The sequence below is a fragment of the Dipodomys ordii genome, unplaced genomic scaffold (genome assembly GCF_000151885.1).
Source record: "Dipodomys ordii isolate 6190 unplaced genomic scaffold, Dord_2.0 Scaffold235, whole genome shotgun sequence".
Classification (NCBI taxonomy): Eukaryota; Metazoa; Chordata; class Mammalia; order Rodentia; family Heteromyidae; genus Dipodomys; species Dipodomys ordii.
The window spans coordinates 108,852-134,776 of NW_012267451.1; the positions used below are offsets into that span (position 1 = coordinate 108,852).

General features: G+C 36.5%; 1 protein-coding gene across 1 annotated transcript in view; it reads right to left on the minus strand.

Annotated features, from left to right (window-relative positions):
• Nucleotides 1-24,898, minus strand: part of LOC106000691 (vomeronasal type-2 receptor 116-like) — a 38,732-nt gene extending 13,834 nt beyond the window's left edge. Inside the window, exons 1-7 of the mRNA XM_013035979.1 lie at nt 24,851-24,898; nt 18,838-18,863; nt 18,023-18,169; nt 7,232-7,520; nt 5,388-6,194; nt 3,990-4,217; nt 2,927-3,050 (exon numbers count right to left, since the gene is read on the minus strand). Coding sequence (XP_012891433.1) covers nt 2,927-3,050; nt 3,990-4,217; nt 5,388-6,194; nt 7,232-7,520; nt 18,023-18,169; nt 18,838-18,863; nt 24,851-24,898 — 1,669 coding nt within the window. The remainder of the gene's footprint in view (nt 1-2,926; nt 3,051-3,989; nt 4,218-5,387; nt 6,195-7,231; nt 7,521-18,022; nt 18,170-18,837; nt 18,864-24,850) is intronic.
• Nucleotides 24,899-25,925: the final 1,027 nt, after the last annotated feature.

Genomic DNA, 25,925 nt, shown 5'->3' on the forward strand with positions numbered 1-25,925 from the left:
CAATCCATGGGCTTTCTATTGATCTTGCTAGCTATGTCGTTTGCCCTGCAGAAGCTCTGCAACTTTATGCAATCCCATTTGTCCAACCTTTTTTTGATTTGTTGTGTTTCCGGGTCTCTATTCAGAAAATTTCGACCTGAGCCAAGGAGACCTAGGGTTTCTCCTATTCCATCCTGTAATGTTTTCAGGAGGCTGCAATTCTTGGTAAGTAATGTACGCATTATCCTGCCCATGTAATTGTAACCCCTCTGTACAGTATGTTTACAAATAAAATAAAATAAATAAAAATAAATAAATAAATACAAGATCATGTCATCTGCAAAGTGGGAGAGTTTTACTTATTCTTTCCCTGTTTGGATCCCCTTTATGTTTACATGTTGTCTTATTGTTCTTGCTAGGTATTCTAACTTTAACAGAAGTAGAGAGTGGACATCCTTGTTTCCTTCTTTAATTTAGATGAAATGGCTTTAGCTTCTCACTCCTAATTGTAATGCTTTCTGTAGGTTTGTCACATACAGGCTTTATTATATTGAGGAATGTTCCATGGATTCTTATTTTTTCCAGTGCTTTCATCATTAAGTGGTGTTAGATCCTGTTGAATACTTTTTCTGCATCTATTGAGATAAGCATGTTATTCTTATCCTTGCTCTTTTTGATGTGATGAATTATACTAATTGATTTCCATATATTGAACCAGGTTTGCATCCATGAAATTTATCCTGTTTGATTATGGTGTATGATTTTTTTGACAAGTTGCTGAAGTTGATTGGCCAAATTTTTTTTGAGAAGTCTTACATCAGTGTTCATCAAAGAAATGAGTGTATACTTCTCTGTCATTGATGAGTACCTACTTGGTTTTGGGATGAAGGTTATGATGGGTTCATAGAAAGAATTTGGTAGTGAACGTTCACTTTCAATTTCATTGAAGTTTTGGAGGAGGATTCGTGTCAGTTCTGTTTTGAAGGCCTAGAATTCAGCTGTAAATCCATCCAGTCCTGTTTTTTTCTTATGTGGAAATTCACTTATTGCTGTTTATATTTCTATGCTTGGTATGGGTCTGTTCAGTTGCTTTAACTCATCTTGATTTAGTTTGGGTATGCCAATATTTCCTAAGAATTCATCCATTTCTTCCAGATTCTCAAGCTTATTAGCATAAAGTTTTGAGAAGTATTCCCTTATAATGGTCTGAATCTTGTTTATGTGGTGATGTTAACATTCTCATCTCTGCATTTGTTCATATGGGTGTGTTCTCTTCTTTTTGTAATAAGCTTTGCCAAGGGTCTGTCAATTCTGATAATTTTTTTTGAAGAACCAACCCTTTATTTTGTTGATTCTTACTTTGTTTTTTGGACTCTAATTTATTTAATTTAATTGTAATTACTTCTTTTTATTTACTGGATTTGGGTTTAGCTTGTTGCTCATTTTAAAGGAGTTTCAGGTGCCTTGTTAAATTGTTGGTTTCAGATCTTTCTAATTTGTTGACGTAGGAACTAAGAGCTATACACTTGCCTCTGAGTACTGTCTTTGCTGTGATCCAGAGGAGCTGGTAATTTGTGTGTTCATTTTTGCTGAGTATCCTGAATATTTGAATTTTCTTTACAGTCTCTTCTATGACCCACTGGTAATTCAGTAGTGTGTGATTCAGCCACCATGTATTACAGAATTTTCTCTGGTGGCTATTGGTGTTGAATTCTAATTTTTATTCCCTTGTGGTCTGAGTGAATGCAGAGCATAATCTCAGTGTTTTTGAATTTGGACAAACTTGCTTTGTGACCAAAAATGTTGTCTATTTTGGAGAATGTTCCATGTGTTGTTGAAAAGAATGCATATTCTGATGCTCCTGAGTTAAATATTTGGTAGATACCTGTTAAGTCAAATTGATCTATGCAGTTGTTTATGTCTGAGATTTCTCTGTTGAGTTTTTGCTGGGTTGACCTATCCAGCATGGATAATGGTGTGTTAAAGCCCCTATTCTGTAAGCCTTTGGATCTATGTGTGATTTTAAGGAAAGTAATGTTTCTTGGATAAATTAGGTGCTCCTTTATTTTGTGAATAGATCTTTAGAATGGTAAGAACCTCCTGAAGGAGAGATCCCTTAATTAGTATGTAATGACCTCCTTTATTTCATTTCGCTAATTTTAATTTGAAGTCTGTTTTAACTGATATTGAGATTGCAAATGCCCACCCCCGTTTGTGGGGGCCGTTTGCTTGGTAGATATTATTCCAGCCTTTCACTTTCAGAATATGTTTGTTTTTGTGGGCAAGATATGTCTCTTACAGGCAGAATGTAGAAGGATCTTGGTTTTTAATTCAACTAGAAAGTCTATGTCGCTTAATTGGAGAGTTAAGTCCATTAATATTGAGAGCTATGACTGAGAGCTTTGGGGTACTTCCTGTCATGCATTCCACCTTCTTGTAGGCTGTGCCACCTGTGTTCTTCCTATCCTTCTTATTTTCACAGATTGATCAATCTTGGAATCTAGAGTCATGCTCACTTCTTAAAGTGAATCTACCTTACTGAGCCCTTGCCCTGTGCTCAAAGAGCTCTGAGCACTGAGAAATAAAGACAAGCAACATCCAAGTTTTTTGTTTGAGAAAAATGCAAGTTTTCAGATGAATGCATTCCTTATAGGACTTATGTTTAATTTTATGTTAGAATTTAGACTGGTCCTAATGATTAGTGATGCGAAGGATTCCTGGAGATAACTTTGTATGCAATAGACTAGAAAGTCTTTCTAAATATGTAATTCAAAGCCATGTTCTATAATATTACCATTAGAAATATCACCACTTGTCAGAATTTAGTTATTAACAGAGAAAAGGGGAATGGGCTCTGTAATCCTAATACACAGTTTTTGAATTGACATGTCCAGATTGAGGAAAACCAGGGAGAGAGAAAGGATTTCTTTATAAGTCATGGACTCACCTGTCCCATTAGCAATCTCATTTTGTGGGCAAGGTGTACAATCAAAGCAACAGGCAGCCTTTCCCTCCTGAGGAGATTTCCTGAATCCAGGACTACAACTCTCACTGCAGACAGATTGAGGAGTCTGAGGAAGGAAGGGATGTGTCAATAACAGTTCAGACTCATACCAGATACTACAACAATACATTGTTTTAAAATGGGATGTTTAAGCATAATGTTTTAAGCAGGTAAGTGCAGCTGATTTATTGTATTCTGTTAGGGATTCCCTATTTCATGACTTCCAAAGTCTGTGTGCTTCAATCTTGACTTTTAGCCTGTTGAACTACTGGAAAGCATGAGATTTATAAAAGGTGGAAAGTAGTGGTAAGAAAGTAATTTCTAGTACACATCCTTATGGGATTTTCTTGAATTCATGTCATTATATGCTTTCTCTTACTCTTCTGTGACATGGGAAAGAGCAAGAAATATACCTCCACTTTATACAGTTATGTGATCCCCCGGAGCATAGTTTCTTTCATTTTTTTTCCCAGTGGTCATGACATGGAACCATGGAAAATTTGTCCCAGGTGTCTTCAATGATTCCTCTAACCAAAAATGTTTAAGTAGCATGTCAATTAACCAGAAGTGAGCAAAAGATACCTTTCAGCTACATGAATTAATTCCTCAGATACTTGATCACAGTGTTAGATACCTACTGAGATAAATTTAATTTACATCTAATGACAAAATTCAAAATTAACATTTAGGAGCACCATTAACTATTTTGGTTCTAATCCTGAGGCTTGAAATCAAGGCCTGGGCACCAGACTTGAACTACATTTGCTCATAGAACTCTACTACCTTAGTCACAGTTCTACCTACAGATTTTTGGAGGTTAATTGATGATAAGAGTCTCACAGAATTTCCTGTGTAAGCTGACTTTGAACTATGATATTTTTCTATCTCAGCTGTATTAGTGGTTAGGATTATAGGAGAAATTTGTTGACACTCATCCAGGTATAAATTTAAAGTGTGACTCATGCAGATTTCTGTCCTTAAAATTATTAGATTAGATCCAACTCACCATTGTAGTTTCAATGGCCCACTCTACCATATCTTCAGATAAAGACAGTTGATTGCCATGTGGAGCAGATGGAGAAAACTTCCCTATTCTCACTGCAAGTTCCAGACCTTCTGGAAAATTCCAAATATTGACAATGTCATACTCTGGCTCCAATTTCCTTTTCTCATCCGATATCACTTGATCTCTAGTAGAATTGTAAAACTGGATGCTCTTCAGGAACATGTGCAACTAAAAAAGAGACATCATCTGTGGTGAAGTAAATCACAGAGTTAAGACAAAAAACCTGAGGTAAGAAACACTCTTCATTCTGAATTCAAAAAGTGTAGAGACATCTAATCAAGTATCTCAGAAGAAATTCTATGGAGGAAAAAAATAATCATTTTGAAAAAGAATCTTTCCTGATTACTCAGAAAAGGATTAGAATGACTTTTTTCCAGAGAAATCATTTTAATCCATTTTGCCACAACCACTATTTTTTGACTGTGTATAGTTTGAGTTTGCTAAATGTTCAATACCAAAAGTTGAATGAAACTTGGTCACATGAAAAATATAGATAATTCTGTTCAGTAGGTCATCCTTTGCTATGACTGAAAAAACTCGTAGGGAAAAGCTCATTTTGCAGTTCAAAACACTAGCTATAAATATGTTGAAGTTATTAGTAGCTAAAAGAATTCCTGAGCAAGTTGCTGGTGACTTATAGATATAATCATAGCTATGCAGGTGGTTCAGATCAGAGGATCCTGCTTGGAAGCCAGCCTGAGCAGAAAATTTAGTGAGAAACATGCCTCCAATAAACAATTCAGAAGTCTCCAATAAACAATTCAGAAAAATCCAGGAGAAATGCTATGTTCAAATGGTTGAGTACTAACTCTGAGCACAAACAGACTCAGCAACATAGCCTAGGCACTATGTTCAAGTCCCTGCACTGGCCAAAATTAATTTATAGCAATATGTAATATATTTTATCCTTGTTACTGGACTTTGTTTCTTAACAGCATATCCATACATGTCTATGTATGTCAAAGAAATTGGAACATAAAGAATCATATAGGTTTTTGAAAAAGACCTGAAATGTTTGATTTTTAAAAGTGAATCTATATTTGTTCAATTTTGTGTTTATAGTGTTTTCTGATAATAGAAAGGAAAAAGCTTAAGAGTTGAGAAAAATGTTTCAAATAGTGAAATATTCATTAATTTCAGCAACCAAGTGATGTATGACAGATGTATACAAACATAAATATACAAATATTTGTGTATATAAATACACATCATATATACCTATACATATCCAGAAATACACATGCATACTTACAGAAAAATTTAATTTCATACAATAAGGAAACCCTCTAGAAAGTGCCTTTGCTCATGGTGTGTGTACTCCAACATGGAAGAAATTACCTGCTCAGGGGAAGGCAATTTTTCTTTTCTATTTCCCATTGTTTGAACTTCTGTTTGATGAAGAAGCATCTCATGGAGGGTCTGGGCCACAGCATACACAGTGTGGTATATATTGTAACTATCTCCAGACATAGTCATTTCAAAAATATGCCCAGGTAACCAATCCAAAGAGGCATCATGAGAACAATGGTCCCATGTTACACAGTCAGACTCAGAATCAGAGCAATTAAAAGAGAGAAACCACAGCCTCGCAAGAAAAATGTCTTCTGGGTATTTGGAAGGCTTAACTACCTTGACAAAATCTGTGAATCCAGAAACTTCTGCATGATGATGTGTAAAAATAAGAGGTACATACAAGGAGCCCAGGATGAAATATTTCTTCTTCAGAGTGAAATACCACTGAGAGTTCACAATACAAATTTTTCCATGTATAAAAATTTGCTCAATCAATACCATTAAAGCTATCAGTGTATCATTATCACCATATATGATGAGTACTCTTGCTGAAGATAGATTTATCTCATTATGAACTGACATGAATCTGAATACATTTGACATATCTTGGGTTGAGATCATTAGCTCATAGGCTACACATATTTTGTTCTTGGCCATCTCTTCTTTCAATTCAGCAAGAAAGGATGGACCAGTCTCATCTTGTGAGGTCAACAGTCCCACCCAACTCCAGCTGAAGTGAAGCAGTAATGAGACCATGGCAATGGCTAATGATGTGTCTTTTGGTGCCATCTGATAGAGAGTAGGAAACTTTTTATGGTCACTCAAGGCATGATCAAAAAGTCCAAAGGTAAACTAAAGGGAAAGAAAATTGGGCACTCTATGAGTGAGAAGATTACCATGCATCACAATCTCAGTCTTGAAGTCTAAGAACCAATTGAAGTAGGTGGAAGGAAGGTATTGTTTTAGTTTTTGAAAAAGTAATTTGCCCAACACAGCAATTGACTTGTAATTGTCTCTTGATCTTTGTTCCTATTTCCATCAACTCTTTGCATCTACATCAACCTCAACCACTCCCAATTTCATTTTCACGCATGTCCATGAATATTATGGTTCTTTTCACCACCAATCCATTCCATATTTCTTTGCATTTTTTCCTTAACACCTACCCATCTCAGACAAGATATGTTTCACCTATTTGGTTTTCATTTTTATACTCTCAGTAGCTCAGAAAAGTTACACCATGGATTTCCAACCCTCTGTATACTATACTTTAGTCAGATTGATCACGTATATATGTAAGTGGTTATTTGTGCGTTCCTTAGTTATTTCATACTACATGTTCATATTTTAGATCGAACTTTCACATAGGACAGGACATATTTACCTTTTCTAATTCTGAGCCTGATTTACTTCATTCAACATAATACCTTTCGTGTGTGTGTGTGTGTGTGTGTGTGTGTGTGTGTGTGTGTGTGTGTACATGAATACTAGTACAGGGGCACAAAGTCATGACTTCTTGCATTCGATGGCAATTTTCCTGAAGACTTGTGCTGTACCAATGGAGTCACACATTCACCTTGTGCCCTTTGCAGGTTAGTTGGAGATACAAGTTTCCTGATTAGCTAGGGTTACTGATGGAAGCCATCTGTACCCTGCTCAGTCAATACACTGCAAAGTCCTTTTCCATTTCCTGATTTGTTAACAAAAATTATTGATAAGGTTTGAAACAATGTGAAAATATATATTTAGAACTATCTTTGAGTAGTTATAATTTGATAATATAAAACTTGATGGGTTCCTAAACAGAACCTCTTCCTATTATTCTCTTCTGACACCTGAATGCCACCAAATTAGACATTATTATATCCTTCCACACTTTGCACCCTCACCTGTGGAAATCTGTAGAGGCCCATCAATGTCCCAATCTGGTCAGATGTTATTCTTGATGGTCCTGTAAGTACTGCTATAGACTTTCTGTCTCTCATGCAGGAGTAGTTTGGAATCTTGTACTTCCCAAAGAGACAAGTGAAGGGATTCTTAAACATTGTCCAGGTTCTGAATTGAACATCATAGATATTAAATCCCAGAGTGAAGTTATGTAAAAGATCTGGGTTGTTGTTGATCTCCTCAATAGCAAAAGCCAAGGCCAAAACAAACTGATAGTTCTTGAACATAAATCTGCATAATGATCAAACAAATTGAGGAAGAATATTTCAAAACTTAAGAATTCAATAGCATAAATGCTTGGTTCGTTGTCAAAGAATATGTTAACATATTACCTCAATTAGAATTGAATGTGAATGTAGTGTCTTATGTTTGTGTAAAGATCTAGGTAAGGACATGAAGGGCATTTGTCATGAAGGAGATTCAGATTCTTATTTAAGTGGAGGGAGAGCTTTTTTTTCCTCTATCACCTCATGCACCTCGGCAAAAGGCTGTTGTCTAGGATTTGATTTCCTTGAGACAGAAAAGGTTGTGTTGCCTTTACATTAGGGCAACTAGCTACACCTGTGTGGAAAATAATTCTGGTGTTTACAGTCACCCAGTTTCTGTTATGTGTTTATATGACATGTTAGGCTAACTAAAGAATGTTTAATTTAACTGCAATATTCAGAGGCAAAGTGTTATTTATGAGTGGTTCTATAGCAAGCTCTGCTCCCAGACCAACATATTGAATAGCTCTTACTGATAACCAGAAAAAAGCTGAACTATTGGGATTTAATTTTTATTTATGTAATAATACAAAAAGATACATCTAATTTTAAGGGATTCAGTTTTGAGGGAGGAACTCACGACATGAGGGTGGAGAAGAGAATTGTAGCTAAGCTTTGCTTAGAAATCCCATTTCCAAGCCTCCATGGTTAAATGCTTTGATTATTACTCTCTTCCCAATATATTTAGATTGAGATAATGGAAAGAATACAAAGTAACAAAGATGATCAAAGTACTTTCTTTCTTTCTCTGTGTCCTGTCTCTTGGGCCATGGTATGTGTGAGTGTCTGTGCGTGCTTGTGTGTATTTGCATGCAAGCTCGCCAGTAGGCATAGTGTAACGAAACTAAAATAATGATATCAACTGGTATTGTTTAAAAGGAAACAATGAAGACACATTGGGAATACTAATGAAAGGATCATCTTGTTCAATATATAGTGTAGGTATATGTGAAGTAATCACAGAGAAAGCCTGTCATAGTCTAACATGATCTAAGCAGAAGAAAATAGTGAGCTTCAACATATACATATGGAGGAATAAAATGTAGGAATTAAGATGTGTTAAGAAGGTTTGTCAAATGTTGAAGACTGAGCTCCCCTATGATCAGCAATCCCACTTTTAGGCATCTACCCAAATGGTCACAAGCAAGGCTATACTAAAGCTACTAGGACAAGTATGTTTATCACGGCATTATTCACCATAGTAAAGGTATGGAACCAACTGAGATGTCCCTCAGTAGATGAACGGATCAAAAAATGCATACATATATACATGCATGTATGTATATACACATATACATATAATGGAATTTTATGCCTCTGTCAGAAAGAATGAAACAGCCTCAATTTTTACGAAATGGAAAGACTTAGAAAAAATTACATTAAGTGAAGTAAGAAAGACCCAAAGAAACATAGATTCATGGTTTCCCTTATCTACAATAGCTAGTATATGTCTAGGACAAACAGAATAGGTTAAAAAATATGACCATATAAGGTGATACTAAGCGAAATAAACCACAAGATAGAGACACAAGAGATTTTATCTTTCTTCTGGGTCTTTTTAATGTACTTATCATGAAGTATGTGATTTTTTTGTTCTATGTATGTTATTCCTCCATGGTATCTCCCCTGTTGTCACTGTATTTGATTTTGGTGTCCTGAATCTTGTATATACAAGGGGAATAACAAATGTATATACATTTGGGAAGGGGAAGGGAAATAACAAAATGCTGAAATAAGGATACAGGTTGACCCATTGTAACAACGAGATGTACAAGACCCTAAAATGAACTGTACAAGTGCTGAGGAGGAGGGAAGAGTTGGGGAAGTGGGAAGAAAATGAATCTTAGGGCTAAAACAGAGAGGGGGGTAACAATGCTTGATAGGAAATGGACTCATTACCTTGCTCATGTAACTGTAACCCCTCTGTACATTATCTTTACAATAAAAATATACAAAAAAGTTAATGAGAGTATTTTCAAAAAAGCAAAAATAGAGATACATACAAAGTAATAGTACTGAAAATGAAAGGATAATCAAATTCTGACCATGACATCTACAGCCAGCTGTCTTAACATGAAGATCACATGAGCAAAATACATATTCAGGGGTGAGTCTATAAAGAAGAACAGAAATGAGACCTCTATCATATAGGTGGGCACCCATTTCTATAACAGCTGAATCCTCAGTAGAGTTCATATAAGTCAAGAGAACATGGCAAGAAATCATTGCATTACTGGAGATAAAAAATCTAAATTATCCAAGAGTATTGCACCTATCAAAGCTGTCCTGTGGAAATAAAAAAGGATAAAGCACAGTTAAGAGAATGTATCTCCAGTAGACCCTTTCTTCATGAAATACTAAAGGAAGTTTTTCAGATCACAAAACAGAAACCACCATAATCAAGAAAAATATACAAGAGTGTGTACCCTGATTCCTGTGAACACAACAAAAGTTGAGTACAGCAGGAAATGAATCAAAGAAAATACTCAAACTCATGGAAACTGAGCAATTCATTGATGAGACTTCAGGAAATCTTTGAAGAGTGAGATAAAATTTAATCATTTCTGAGATTCAATGTGAGAAAACATAAAATATCAACTCCATTGACCCACAACAAAGGCAGTTCACAGAGGACAGTCCATGTCTGTAAGTGCTTGCATCAACCAATTAGAAAAATCTGAAGTCAATACCTTGATGGTGCATCTCATAGGCAAAACTGACACTTCCAGGAAAATCATGGCAACATCACATGTAAACTCCTTAGATGTGCCTGCCAAATAGCTATTTAGATTCCCTGCATCCACTTCACCTCAAGATATCCCCACCAATCAAAAGTTAAATAGAGACACATTCAAATACAGAAGAAATGTCACAACAGAAACACAGGAGCAGGATACAGCAAGACAGCATGCAGACACCTGCTGAGTGGCTACAACCTAGGCCCACTGTTCACACCCTGAAGTGCCACCGGTCAAAACTTAAACAGAGAACAGTGTGATTATGAAGAAATCACACCAAAAAGCATTAACCCTAGAAACACAAGGAGGGAACGCACAGCAGACATCTCAATCAGCTTGGGGACCCCATGGAGAGGCTGCTGCTGCTGTCACACAACACAAAGGAGGAGAGACACCACACGTAAGAGGAAACAGGAAGAGGAGAATGAGCCTGCTACATCCAGACACAGAGGCCCCTCAAGAAGACTCCTTCTGGCCAACTCAAAACTGTCTTTGGAATCTGTGAGTTCCTCATAGGAGACTCCTTTCTTGGAGGACCAGTTCCAGGTGGTGGTCCAAATACCAATAACAATGAAAGCAATTGAAATGGCCTAAAGGCCTCCCATTCATGAAAAGCCCAGGACTAGAAGGATTCACAAGGAATTTATAAGTACTTCAAATAGAAATGCACTTTATGTTCCACAAACTCAAGGTATGAAATCAAACCACTGAAATGAGTAGCCTTCCTGTGTGGCAACAGTGAGAAGAGTGATACTGAAATCAAGAAAGCAATGCCATTTGTACGTCTTAAAAAAATTCATAAGAATTAACTTAACCAAAGATGGGAAGGATCTATATTGTGAAAATGTTTAAAACTCTTATGAAGATATTGAAGCTGACTTAGGATATAGGAAAACATCCCATGCTCCTAGTGGGGAAGAATTAACATCATGAAAATAGAAATTCTGTTCAGGGCAATCTACAAATCCAATGCAATACCCATCAAACTTCCAGTAACTTTCTTCCAAGAAATTCAGAAATCAAACCAAAAATTCATATGGAATAATTGAAGATCTAGAGTAGCAAAAATAAAATCCTTAACTGGAGGAAGATCAGTTCCAAAATTGAATCTTGGTGTTGGCACAGAAATAGGCCAGAAGCCAAATCAAACAGACCTGAAGACAAAGAAACAATCTCTCAAAAATATAGCCACCTAATATTTGATAATGGACCAAGAAACACAGCTTCCAAGAAAGCTAGCCTCTTTCACACAAAGTGATGGCAAAATTAGCTATCTACATGAAGAAAACAGAGGCTTTATAACCATATATCACATTGCACCAGAGTGAACTCTAAATGGATCAAATACTTCAATGTGAGGCCAGACATTGTGTAATCCTTCTAGCCACAGGGTAAAACATTCTAAACAAAGATCCAGAATCACAACAAATCAAAGAAAGACTGGATAAATGGGAATGTGTTAAACCGAAGAGATTCTGAATAGCAAGGGACATAGCTAGGAAGATAATTGAGTATCACACAGAATGGGAGAAAAATCTTGACTCGCTATATATCAGATAAAGGGGTCCTATCTAACATATACGTAGGTCTCAAAAATTAATACCACACACAAAAAAAAGTTAATTCCACACAATGAAACTCCCCAACTCAACAACCCAATCAATAACAGGGCCAAAGACCTTAAGATAGACTTCTCAGAGGAAGAAATATATTCGATTGATACATATAGAAGTGTGTTCATAACTTCAGGAAACATTACTTTTGACTGTCATTTGTTTCTGCTCTGGTTTATTCCTTGTGATCACAGTTTCTGATTTCAGAATCCATTTTCTTCTGTATAAGTTTATCGGATTTGAGAAGGCAATGGGAATCAGAGAAAGAGAGGGACACAGTGAGCCATTTCAACTGATATTCACTAGAATCTATGTAGAAAATGAACTGGATATATTGTGGGTGGGGATGGGCAGGAAAGACAGGGAGAGAGTGATGAAAGTACAGACAAGATTCAAAAAGAATTGTACTCATTCCTCATGTACCTGTAACCCCTCTGCATATCAACTCTGCAATAACAATAATATATGAAAAATAAATTAAATCCCATAAATGAAATAAACAGGCCTTTCACAAGCAATGAAACTGCATTGACAGTAACAAACCTCCCTTTCCAGAAATGCCCAGCACCTGATAGATTTGCAGCTGAATTCTAAAAGACTTTTAAAAGAGAATTTTTACCAATACTCTTCTAACTCTTCAATGAAATAGAAAGGGAAGGAACACTACTCATTCTATGAAGCCAGCATTACACTCATACCCAAACCAGAGAATGCCACACTGAGAAAAGAAAAGTCTATATCTTTCTCCTCGAAGAACCTCTCAACAAAATACTGGCAAATAGAATCCAACAACTGATCCAGAAAATCATACATTACCATTGAAGGGATTCATACCAGGAATGCAAATCTGATTTGACATATGCAAGTCAATTCACGTATTATAGCACATCAGCAGAAGCAAGGGCAAATGCCACATGATTAACTCAATTGAATCAGAAAATCCCTTTGACAATATCCACACCCCTTTATGATAAAAGGTCTGGAAAAGCTAAGAATATTTGACACATTCCTCAATGTAAGAAAGACTGTATATGAATAATCTCTTGCAAACTTGATGCTTAATGGTAACCAACTAAAGATATTTCCCCTAAATTCTGGAACAAAACAAGGATGTTCACTCTTTCCATTCCTCTTCAACATAGTATTGGAATGCCTAGCAAGAGCTGTATGCAGAGTCAAAGCATTTAGGCGAACCATACAGGGAAGGATGAGTACAACCATCCCTTTTTACAGATGACATGATCATGTACTTAAAGGAGCTCAAAATCTCCCTTTCCCCAGCTGCTAAAATTGATCCTGAAATTTGACAAAATAGCCAGATAAAAAATCAACTCACAAAAATCCATTGCCTTTCTTTATGCCATTGACAAAGTTCAAGGTTGAAATTACAATAACATCGCACTTGCAATTGCCTCCAAAAATGAATGAATCTTACTGGTGAAAGTGAGTGTATAAGTGAGTTGAGAATGTTCTAACATTTTAAATGTGGCTCACAAATCTTACACATAATTATTATGAAGAGGAAAAATTATTAACCTATCTAATATTTTCCATAGAACAATGTAAAATTAAAAATTCAATTTACAAATGATGGGAGCAATAAAATGTAGTTGCCATTTTCATTCGTATTTATATTTGTATCAATATTTTATAAAATTTTTATGAAATATTTTTATTTTATTTCCAGGGTGATATACAGAAGGGGTACAGGTATATAAATAAGGTAGTAACAACACTTCTTGGATAACTTGTTAACCCATCTTATCTTAAAATATTAAACAAAAAGTTTCATTAAAAATTAAAGGAAAAGCTTTCATTATATCTCTACTTAAGTTATGCATATTTTTTTCTTTTATCCTCATCATCACACATAGTTATCATCATTCCAGAGTAGCTCACTGTAATCTATTTTAAGTCCCATAAGTACCACAAAATCCATAGTAGAAAAATGTAAACTCATAATCTTAAAGTCAAAACTCACTACTATTAAACTCAATAAACACTGAAGTCTCTAAAGGAGAGGAAGGGAGGAAGAAGTTTCAATAAACCAGGAGAACATAATGGCAATTTTGAGAAGTGATCTGTCAATAATAACTGGGACAAAGAAACATAGGTCCCATGGTTTCTCTTATTTGCAATAACTAGTAAAGGTCTGAGACAAGTAGAAAAAGTCAGATAAGTTGATGTTAGGTGAAATGAACTCCAAGATAAGATTCAAATGTATTTTTTTCCTTTCTTGCCATTGTTTTTAACATATTTATAAGATGATTTCTTTGTCGCTCCCCATGGTATAACTCCTGCTTTCACTGTATTTGATGTTGGTATAATTTGTGGATGGAAAGGGAAAAAAACAAATCATTTAAATAGGGATACAGATGGACCCATTGCAACAATGAGATGTACAAATCGTTATTTCAAAAAACGAACTTTACAACTTTGGCCAGGGGTTAGGGTGGAGGACTGGATTGGGCATGGGGGCGAGATGGGAAGGAATGGGAAGGGGAAACAAAGGAGGAGGAAGCAACAATGCTTGATAAGAAATGTACTCATTACCTTGTCAATGTAATTGTAACCCCTCTTTATGATATTTTCACAATAAAAATAAAAAATAAAAATAACTGGGAATGTATCTTCTACAAATAAGAGTTAGAATGCCTGAATAAATAAAACCCTCAGTACAAAGGATGGTTTGATTCCAAGAAAGTCAATTCCCTACCAATGGCCTTCAATAAGAGTAAGAAAGGAATGTAAGCAAGATCCAAAGAAACATAGGTTGTATGCTTTCTCTGAATATGGAATGTACCTATAAATCTACAAATAAACAAACCAAATGGTTAAAAAAACAACAACAAAAACACAACATGCACATGATAAATTACACAGATCTCTAAGCATTCCCCCCAGTGAGAACAAAGGAGATTACACTCAGGAGAGGAGCACAGATATGTAATAGCTATTTGCATCTGTTCATATAGAATAATATTTGTCAAAAAGAACTCCAGGAAATGGGAACAGGACAGTTTTGTCTTTTGTTTCTGTTTTTGTGAGCATGGAGTCACCGAAAAGGTTGAACAAGTGGTGAACAAATGTAGCAGTGCTACTCACTAGACCCTGTTGAAAATGAAGTATAGACCTGGTGGGTGAGGATTGGAGGGAAAAATAGCAAGGGAAGGGGTGACATTGTTGGAAAAGAAATGTTTTCTTCATCTTACTTACGTAACTGCAACCTCTCTGTATGTCATCTTTATAATAGCAATAAACAATACATCAACTGGAAATAAAAGAAATGGAATAGGGCAGTCCAAGCAAATCAAAGGGAAAAGAAAGCAGTAGTATCCATAACCTATCACATCATATAGAGCTTAATCAAAGCAATTAATGTGTTGTGTTTGTAATGCACTGATGAAGCAATCAGAACAAGATAATTAACAATTGAAAATGTATATTAACACATGATCAAAACACTTAACTCTATGTAAGTAGACTTTGTGATAACTCAACACAATATTAGGTGCAGATTTTCTCGAGAGACCCTCCAGAAAAGGGTTAATGGGGAGGTATCAGAATTAAATTTCACCCTTGATTACATGAACCTCACATACACCTACAGAATATTTCACCAAAGGTCTGAACAGACTATCTCTCATCAACATATTGAGAATTCTCCAAGAGAGATCCTGGGATAGGACACAAAAGAGCCAAATCTAAAAAGGATGCAATGTACATTGCACATACCTGCAAACCACAGCGTGGTAAGGCTAGAAATTAACAAGGAAAACACTGAAAATATTTGCATAACATTGAAATGAATTTCTTTCAATTAGAAATAAATCCTTTAATTAAAATTTAATTTAAAGTATTCAATTTAACTAAATGATTAGTACTTGATTAAATTATTTATTTTTCATGGTAAAGTTTAAGAAGTTTGCTGATCTTTGGAACAAATAAAAATGAAAACAGAATATCATAATCTATAGAGATAGAAAAAGTGCAATGAAATAAAATTGTAACAACCTCTGCTGAAATCAGGAGTAGAGATGCTGTACTAAAGCATGTATGTTACATCTCAAGGAATTAGAAATATGAACCCAAAATTAGTATATGGAATGAAATAATCAAGTAGAAGAAAAAGTAGAGACTAAAACAAAATGCCAATAATTGAGAAAGCAAAAAGGAGGTTCTACAATAACAACAGGGTGATAAAATCAAAGTAAAAATAGTTAACTATAAAATGGATAAGCCATAATATTCCACATATGAACACATACCTCCCATTATTCTGCATGCCAGAATCTGTATGGTATAAGTAGCTGTATTACTGAAAAACAAATGCATAGAAGATTCAGGGCAGTCTATATCAAAATTCCTATCACCTACTTCACAGAAAAAGAAAAGGCAAACTAAATTTTATGAACAAGGAAATCCTCCATTAGCCAGAGCTAGTTTAAGACACAACAACATGAAACCATCCCTGTGCCTGTTCTTTACTTATACTGCAGAGTCATAATAGCAAAAACATTCTGATAAAAACAGACACATGGATCAAAGAAATATAAGACCATAAAGAAATTGTAAGCAATAAAGATCTGATTCTTGGAGAAGTTGGCAAATAATACATGGCTCAAACATGACACCCTTAGCATTGGTGGCATTGTGATGCTGGGCATGCATGTGTGAAACACTTAGACTAGACCATGTATTTTATCTCAAAATTGATTAGATTTTAATAGAAATATGAACTTTTCAAATAATAGTAAAAATTAGGGGAAATATAAATACACAGGTAACTTAAAGAAAAGTCAATAGCTCATAAAAGAATAGGAATAATTATTCTCTGGGTTTAATTAAATGGCAGAAACATTTGTCTTACATAAAAGACAATAACTTCCACCTCTAGCACTGGAAATGTAAAGTAACTGTGCTTGTCTCCAATTGAAAAGCTTCAGCACAATAAAAGAAATTGTGGGAAAGCCATATAAACACAATCTTGTTAGCTATACATCTCACATAGGATGAATAATGTAGGGAAAAAGTTCTAAAAATTAAAAACTAGAATAGAAAAAAATTCAATCAAGGAACAGATATGTAAAAATTGGAAATAGATAATCACAGCAGAAAACTGATATTAAATCATTCAGGACACCCATTAGTTATTTATTAACCCAGAGAAAAAGTAGAGTCTTGGTTATGGTATATAATAAAGTTTAGAGATTCTTAAAGAAATTAAAACTATCTCTACTGGTGGACAATACCTGCAATCCTAGCTAAAGACTTAACTTGGGCAGGTGAATGTCCCCATAGGGAATCGTTCATAACATGGATCTGCCTGGTAACACCTGTGTTGTGGAGCCTATCTGACATGAAACAATGCCACAAGGCTGAATTTAGAAATTTAACTGTTTGTGTGCACCAAGAATGTGTATGTATGTAACTGTATGTGTGTATGTGAATATGCATGTGTGCACACTAGTTCTAGGTCACAAAATAAGTGCCTGGGCACTGTTCCTGTGCTTTTGGGCTCAAGGCTCACACACTTTCACTTGAGACACATTATTTCCAACATTTGTCTGGTTAGTTGGAGAAAAATGTCTCATAGATTTTCCTGCCTGGGATATTTTCAAACATCGATCCTTAGATATCAACCCCATGAGTAGTTAGGATTACAGGCATGAGCCATCATAAGAAATTTTATCAACACCCTCAAAATATACATTTTACTAAAAAAAGTTCTCAGACTACTGGCATAAGGGGTAAGGAAATGAAATGGCAGCCATTTAAAAGAGAACTCATGCCAGTGACTCAACTTGATTCTAGTAACATCACTTCATTTCCCACAGTGATTAGTTGAAATGGAAGAGATATGGGCATGCTGGAGTATAAGGAAGAAATTATAGACCTGGAAAGGAGAAACTACATGGAAGGAAATGGAGTCCTCTCCTGCTAGCAGGCAGAAAATCAGTCAACAGGAGATGTAAGACAACATAATGAAACTGATCTGCTCTGGATGCAATAGCGATGGAGGTCAGTGTAGAGGAGAGAGAGATCAGAGTTTCCTCAAGCCCATCAAACATCCTCAGAATGAAACAGTAATAGAAATGAAATATGAAATTACTTACATCTTGTTCTCTTCTTGCCTGGCAGAATGGATGTTACTGTGATCTATTCCCAAAGTGTAGAGAGGGAAAAACCCAGCGATCATCACATCTCCATCCATGTGTGCTCGGTGCTTCATTGTAGAAAAGCAGGTAGTGCCAGCCAAGGACCTGACAGGGGGAGGAAGATAGAGAAGGAGGAGTGTGAAAGCCAAAGAGCACATCCCTGAAGCATCTGCCTAACTGAAATGCTGGCAGGAAGTGAGACCCAGAGTTTCACTTATGTATATGTGCACATGTGTCTTTTTATTGACAGAGATCTACATTATAGCTCACCTCTAATCTAAGCCTCATGTGAGTCCCCAGACGTAATGTCTAAGAGTATTCCTAGGGGCTCTGCATTTGTAGCATGACATCAGGAAGAAAAACATGAGTTAGAAAACATGTTTCCAGATTTCCCTTCTTCACTGCAGGTGCTGTGATTTCATCTAAGAACACAGATAGTGAGGCCCCAGAGATGGAGTTATCTTGGTTGGAGTTTGTCCAAAGTTTATGCCTAGAAACTATTTGCATGAAATTTATTTGGGATGATGCAACTGGATTGCATGAGATGATGCCATGTCATGTGAATTGTGAAATGGGCAAAAAAAGTCTCTGTCTCTGAGTTGTCAACTAAAGTTATGAGGGCATTGTAATTAGAGGATCAATTCAGAGACCTCACATCCAGGCAGACATCTCTTTGCAAATGATATCTCATAGTTTCAATGCCATAAAGATACCAGCAGAAGGCTTTACATCAACACAAACTCACTGATGTAGAAAGACACCCCTGTACCCACCTGTCTGCCACAGCCTCCAAAGATGTCTAAGGGAAATTCAACATAAGGCATCAAAGTCCTCTATCAATCTTGAAAACCAGCAGATGTAGAAGCAAGAATCAAAGAAGAAATAGAACAGGAAGCACTTCCAATTTTTATGGAGGAGGACATACATTATTGAAATGCCCAATTTGCCATGAAACGCGTGGGTTCATTTCCTTTTAAAATTCCAAAGTTGTCCTTGAGTAAAACACTCTTAAAATTTATTTGGATTTGCACAATGAAAGAATAAAACCATGAGGAGAAAGCCCAATGCTGACAATATGGCAAACCTGATTTCAAACTATACTACACAACCACTGAAAGGATGTCACATTGAAACTGGTTCCAAGAAAATATGCAAACCAGTAAACGTAATAGATAATCCAGAACAATCCAACATAGCTACAGTCAACTAATTTTTGACAACATGGCCAATTACATATACTGAACACGATTGCTTCTTTAACAAATTTTGTTTGTAAAACTGCATTGTCACTTGTTAAAGACTGGAAATAGTTCCGTCTCATTCCATTAGAGTCCTCAACTTACGAGCTTCAAATATAAAACTAGAGATAGATATATAAGGGAAACACTTGAAGCAACAGACAGAAGTAATTATTTTCTAAGTAGTACTGCAATAGATTAAGAAAGAAGAGAAAACCTTGATGAATATGCCCTGGATTGTGGCTCAGTTTAAGGTCCTCGGTTGTATCTACACCACAATAAGGAACTGAGCCAGGCATGGAGGCTCATGACTGTAGTGCAACGTGCTCACATGGTATCACAGTTCACAGACAGCCTAGGCACAACTTTCATGAGACCCTCTTAATCAACATATTCGTGTGTGTGTATGTGTGTGTCTATCTGTGTCTGTGTATCTGTGTGTGTATGTGGTTGTATGTAGGTGTGAGTGTGCTGAGAAGGAGGGCTGAGATCAGGAAGATTGTGATTCTAAGCCAGCCCAGGCAAAATACAAGATCCTGAGATTCTGTGCAAATAAAAGAAGCTGGAGCTGGGTGCTGCTACTGAGGAGGCAGAGATCTGAGGATCATGGTTGAAAACCAGCCAGGGCAAGGAAAATCTGTGAGACTCTTATCTCCAAAACAACTAGAAAACTGGAAGTGGCACTGTAGAACACTCGCCTTGAGCTGAAGAGCTGAGGGACAGTGCCCAGGCCAAGTTCAACCCCATGACTGACCAAAAATATAATAATAAAAGAAGCTGGATATTGAGGAATACGCCTGTCATTCCAGCTGTGGCAGCAAGCATCAATAGAAAGACTAGAACGCAGGAATTTTCACAATAGTTCTTTGCCCAATTTATGCCCAATGGAGTATTTTTCTTATGTCTTCTACTTTTTTGAAAAAACAATGTTTTTCCTTGAACATTTCTTTCACTACCGTGGTTACATTTATTCCTTGATATTTAAGATACTTTGTAGTCATTGAATTAGATACTATTAGGTGCTTCTCAGTCTGGTGATTGTTGGTGTATTGACTACTTTGCTGAATGGGTTTAATGTATATCTGTGATTATTTGTCACAGTTCTCAGTCTATTTCTTGGTAGTGACATATTAACCTATTGAGAAATATCTCTCTAGAATTGAGTCTATTAAGCACCCACTTTCCAGCATAAGAACTCAATGCAATCTTCAATGCAACTACTAGGGGTCTGAGCCCAATATCCTCATCCTCACATAATTTTTACCAAACCCAGTGTCTTTTCCTTCGCCCAAGTCAACCATCAATTCACAGTTTATTCTGCTCTTGCCCATTGTTTCCTTCCTTGTAAGCTGCTGAGCTGTGGTTCCACCCACAACTAAAAGGAAAGCTTAGAGATGTAGCTGGCCCCATATTTCCTGCTGAGCTGAGGCCTCTCACCTTAGTTTCCCTAACAAATTTTATGTGGGTGTGTTCATAGTTTCTCTGCTAAGGTAAAGTCTTTCCATGTTTGTTTTTTTTTCGAAGCCTCTTCATATCTGGAATTCCAGAGAATGCAAGAACTGTCATGGTCACTTTTTTCACCCTACCTGAAATCTACTCTGGGGCTATTGATTGAGTCCAAGCTACTTTGCTTTCCCACCCTCATTTTCTTACTACTTCAGGTTTAAGTTATGTGTGAGACTGGCTATTTTAGTAGAGGATTCCCATGATGAAGACTGAAAGGTAATGTTACTCCATCCCATTCCTGTTATGTCTCCTCTGCTCTGTGACTTTGGAGGTTTTGTTCTTGTATTGTTTTTGTTTTACCTTGGTGCTGTTCCTATTCATTTAATTCCATGCACACTGTTCTTGAGCTTTTTGGTCAATGCTTGTAGTCTACCCCTTGGAACCAAAGATCCATTTCCAGCTTTTTTATTGGGGCTCAATGTCTTTCCTGTCCAGGCCAGCTTTGAACTGCAATGCTTTGATCCCAGATTGGTGAATACCAAGTATTACAGACATGAGTCACCAACATCCAGCGTACTCTGTGTAATTTTCTGATGTTTTCTCTTCATAGCTGTGCAAAAAAAAATGGACTTCAATGCTTTTTTAAGTTTCCATCACAGCTGTGATTATAGACAGGCACCACTGTTGTGACTAACATCCAGATAGGACTGCCCTAAACTCTCATTCCTTAAATCTCCACCTCTTACAGAGCTGGGATCACAGATTCTTCCACCCCACCGAATTAATATGTCCCAGAAACATTTTTGCCCAGCTTTGATTCAGAGAAGAATCTTCATAGTGGTAACTGGGGTTATCAGAGTTTCCTATTGGTTTTTGGCTTACTTTTGTTTTTTATGTATCTGCAAAAATACACTGTATTTTTCAGTGCAATAACAGTGAATGTGAAGAATATAACCACTTTCACAATTTTAATTCTTTCAGACTTTGAACGCAGGGTGTCTTTCCATTTTCTTATCCAATATCTTATATCATAGCCTTACATTTCATTGTAGATTTCTTTACAGATGTTAGGTTTTTAATCCTAGGTATTTGTTTTTGTGAAGCCATCATTGTTAATGTTAATTTTATTTTAATAGCTTAAAAATAAAGTTTAGTCCTAACAGACAAATGACAGGTTATGTTTCTAACATCACTTCATTTTCCATATTGACAGCTAAAATGGCGTAGATACAGGCATGCTAGAGAAATTTGAAGAACTTAGAGACCTGGACAGGGGAAGTTACATGGAAGGGAATAGAATCCTTTTTTGCTAGCAAGCAGAAAATTATGTAAAACATAATGTAAAACATTATATAAAACTTTATGATTTTACATTATATAAAACAACATAATGAAACTGAGCTGCTCCTGATGCAATAAAGATTGAGGTCAGTATAGAGGAGAAAGAGATCATTGATGTGTGCACCCAGAGTTCCCTCTCCCATCAGACTGGCAAGGAACTGGCAAAAAAGGACCTCTGTTACATTGGTTGTGGGACTGAAAATTTGTTCAGCCAGTCTGGAAAGCATTATGGAAGGTCCTTAAAACAGCAAGCATAGAACTATCTTATGACAAACCAACCCCACTTCTGAGCATATAGTCAATTGATCATGAACAAGGATATATTAAAGCTACCACCCCAATTATGTTTTCATTTGTATGATTATAATATTTTATAAAATTTTTATAAAATCTTTTATTTTAATTTTATTGCAAGGGTGATATACAGAAGGGGTACTGTTACATAAGTAAGGTAGTAATTACATTTCTTGGAAAATTTGTTACTCCCTCGTATCTTAAAATATTAAACAAAAAGTTTAATTAAATATTAAAGAAAAGGTTTCATTATAACATGTCTCTACATTCACTTATGGATTTGATCAGAGCCCTCTACTGTGTGTGTGTGTGTGTGTGTGTGTGTGTGTGTGTTCTTTTTCTTTTATCCTCATCATCACAGATAGTTATCATCATTCCACACTAGCTTCTTGTCAATTGTAAGTCCCATAAGTACCATAATTCTATAGCAGACAAATAAAAACTCATAATCCTAAAGTCAAAACTCACTACTATTGAACTCACTTAATAAACACTGAAGTTTCTAAAGAAGAGGAAAGGAGGAAGATGTTTCAATAAACCAGGATAATAAGGTACAAAATGGTAATGTTGAAAATGATTTGTCAATAAAGACTGGGAAGGCAAACTCTACATATAAGAGTTAGAATGCTTGAATGAACAAAACCCTCAGTCCAAAGTATAGTTTGATCCAAACAACTCAATTCACTATCAATGGCTTTCAATGAAAGGAATGTAAGCCAGATCCATAGAAACATGGGTTTTATGCTTTCTCTGAGTATAGAATGTACCTGTAAATCTACAAGAAAACAAACCAAATGGTAAAAAAAAAAAAACAAAATCAGCACTTGCACATGATAAATTGTACAGTTCAAGCAACGATTATACTCAGGAGAGGAATTCAGAGATGTAATACTTATGTCCATCTGATCATTTAAAATAATATTTCTCAAAAAGAACTCAGGAAATGGGAACAAGAGAGTTTTATTCTTTGTTGTTGTTTTTGTGAGCCTAGAGTCACAGAAATAGTGGAACAAAGGGTGAACAAATGCAGCTGTGCTACTCACTGAACACTCTGTTGAACCTAAACTATAGACCTGGTGGGTGCAGATGGGAAGAAAAAATAGAGGGAAGGGGTGACATTATGCGAAATGAAATGTTCTCTTCATCTTACTTATGTAACTGTAACCTCTCTGTACATCATCTTTATAATATCAATAAGCAGTACATCAAAGTGGGGAAAAGGAATGGAATAAGGCAGTGCAAGCAAATGAAAGGGAAAAGAAAGCAGAAATATCGAGAAATTACCACATCAAATACACCTTAATCAAAGCAATTAAATGTGCTAAGTTTGTAATCCAATGATGAAGCAATCATAAGAAGAAGATGACTTAACAATTATAAATTAGTATGAACACACAATCAAAGTACTTACCTCTGGGTAAACAGACTTTGAAATGATTGTCAACACAATAATACCTGCAGATTTCCTGGAGAGACCCTCCAGACCAAGTCAACAGGGAGGTCTATCACAATTACATTTCACTCTTGATTAGATGAGCCTCACATACACCTACAGAACATTTCACCCAAAATCTGAATAGACAATCTCTCACCAACATATTTAGCATTCTCTAGGAGAGATCATGGGATAGGATACAAAATAGCCAGATTTAAAAAGCCTCATTATTTCCCATAGCTAAGATATGGAATCAACCCAGATGCCTTTCAGTAGATGAATGGATAAAAAATGTGGTATATATACACAATGGATTTCTATGCCTTCATTAGAAAGAATGGCATTGCACATTTGTTAGGAAATGGAAAGACATGGAAAAAATTATATAAAGTGAAGTAAGCCAGGCCCAAAGATACATAGATCTCATGGTTTCCCTTATTTGCAATAACTACTATATGTCTGAGATAAGCAGAGAATGTCAGATAAGTTGATGTTAGGCAAAATTAACCCCAACATAAGGACTCAAGTGGTTTCTCTTTCTTGCTATTGTTTCTAACATATTTATAAGGTAATTTTTTGTTGCTTTGTATGTCCCTCCCCCATGATATAACCCCTGTTTTTACTGGATTTGATGCTGGTATGATTTGAGGAAAGGAAGGGAAAAACAAGTTGTTTAATAGGGATACAGGTGGACCCATTGCAACAATGAAATGTACAAGATGCTATGTCGAAAACGAACTTTACAACCTTGGCGGAGTGGGGAGGATGTAGTCGTGGAGATGGGAGGGCAGGGATTGTAAGGGAAAAACAAAGGAGGAGGCAACAATGCTTGATAAGAAATATCCTCAGGGAGAGACAGCGGAAGATGGCAGAGGAGAAGCTGGAATCTGAACAAGCTCTTGCATAGAAAGCAGTTTTAGAGTTCCAGTGAACAGTCCTAAGCCAGAGAATCACACCAAGTGTGCCATCACAGGACAGAGAGTTAGACAAGAGAGGGGAAGCCAAGAGAACGAGACACATCTGAGCGCTTGCCAGCAGCTGCCGCTGCGGCGGCAGGGTCACGGTGGTGACCGCAGCCATTCCGGAGTGCGCACACAGAGAGTCCAGGACAAAGGAGCCAGATGCAGCGGGCGAGCAGATTCTACTCAACACCAGCAAGAACCGACAAGGAGCAGACATCTTCATCCTGCAGTTTGCAGACCAGAGACGACCCAGGATCCAAGACTCGGCGTGAGTAGAAGGCCGACGTCCTCACTCCTTCTCAGGGAGCAGAGGAGGGAAGGCCACCCCTCTCTCCCCAGCACCGGTGATCTCAATCTTGGATACCGACAAAGCTTGGAGGAGCTGCCAGCTCCAACTCAGGCCTTGGAATAAAACGATTCATTTAGCAGGTCACAAGAACTTAACGGCGAAGTGACCTGAAAGACTCAGCTCCATCCAGGGAAAAGTCACCCAGCTCAGGCGCCAGCCATAAGAGTGGCTTTCCTCACTGGGTAACCAGAGCCAGAGGCTGTCCCTCCCTCTAGCAGCCTCAACAATCAATTGAAAAACAGAAACCCTGAGAATGGCTCCAGGCTGGGCTCTGTGAGGTTTTTTTCTTTTTTTTTTCACAAAATAGTCCCAGGGAAAAGCTACTGATTGGTGAAAGGTCTCAACTCTACCCAGAACCTAGCCTCACCACTGTATCCCCCTCTTTTGTGATTCTCAAAGCAGATCTGCCTCCCATTAAACTAATCTGGGAGGGGGATCTCAAAATCTTGGGTAAAGCAGAGTATTTTTTTGCCTGTTCGAACAAACTGACTTAAGAAACCAATCAAGCCACAGGACCTCAAGCTGACCAGAGACTCCAACAAGAGGCTGGTTACAGACAAAAGGGAGACAGGATTCTTCCCACCCCTACCAAAAAAAAAATCAAAAAAAAAATCAAAGAACTTATTTCTTTTCTTTTTTTTCCTACTTTTTCTTTTCTTTTTTTTTTCTTTCTTTTTTGGTACCTTATATATATACATTTTTTTCCTTTCCTAAAAATTTTATTAATCTTCAATTTTTGCCTTTTTTGAAAAAATAATTGTTTTCCAGTAACTTTTTTTCCTCTTATAATTTTTAT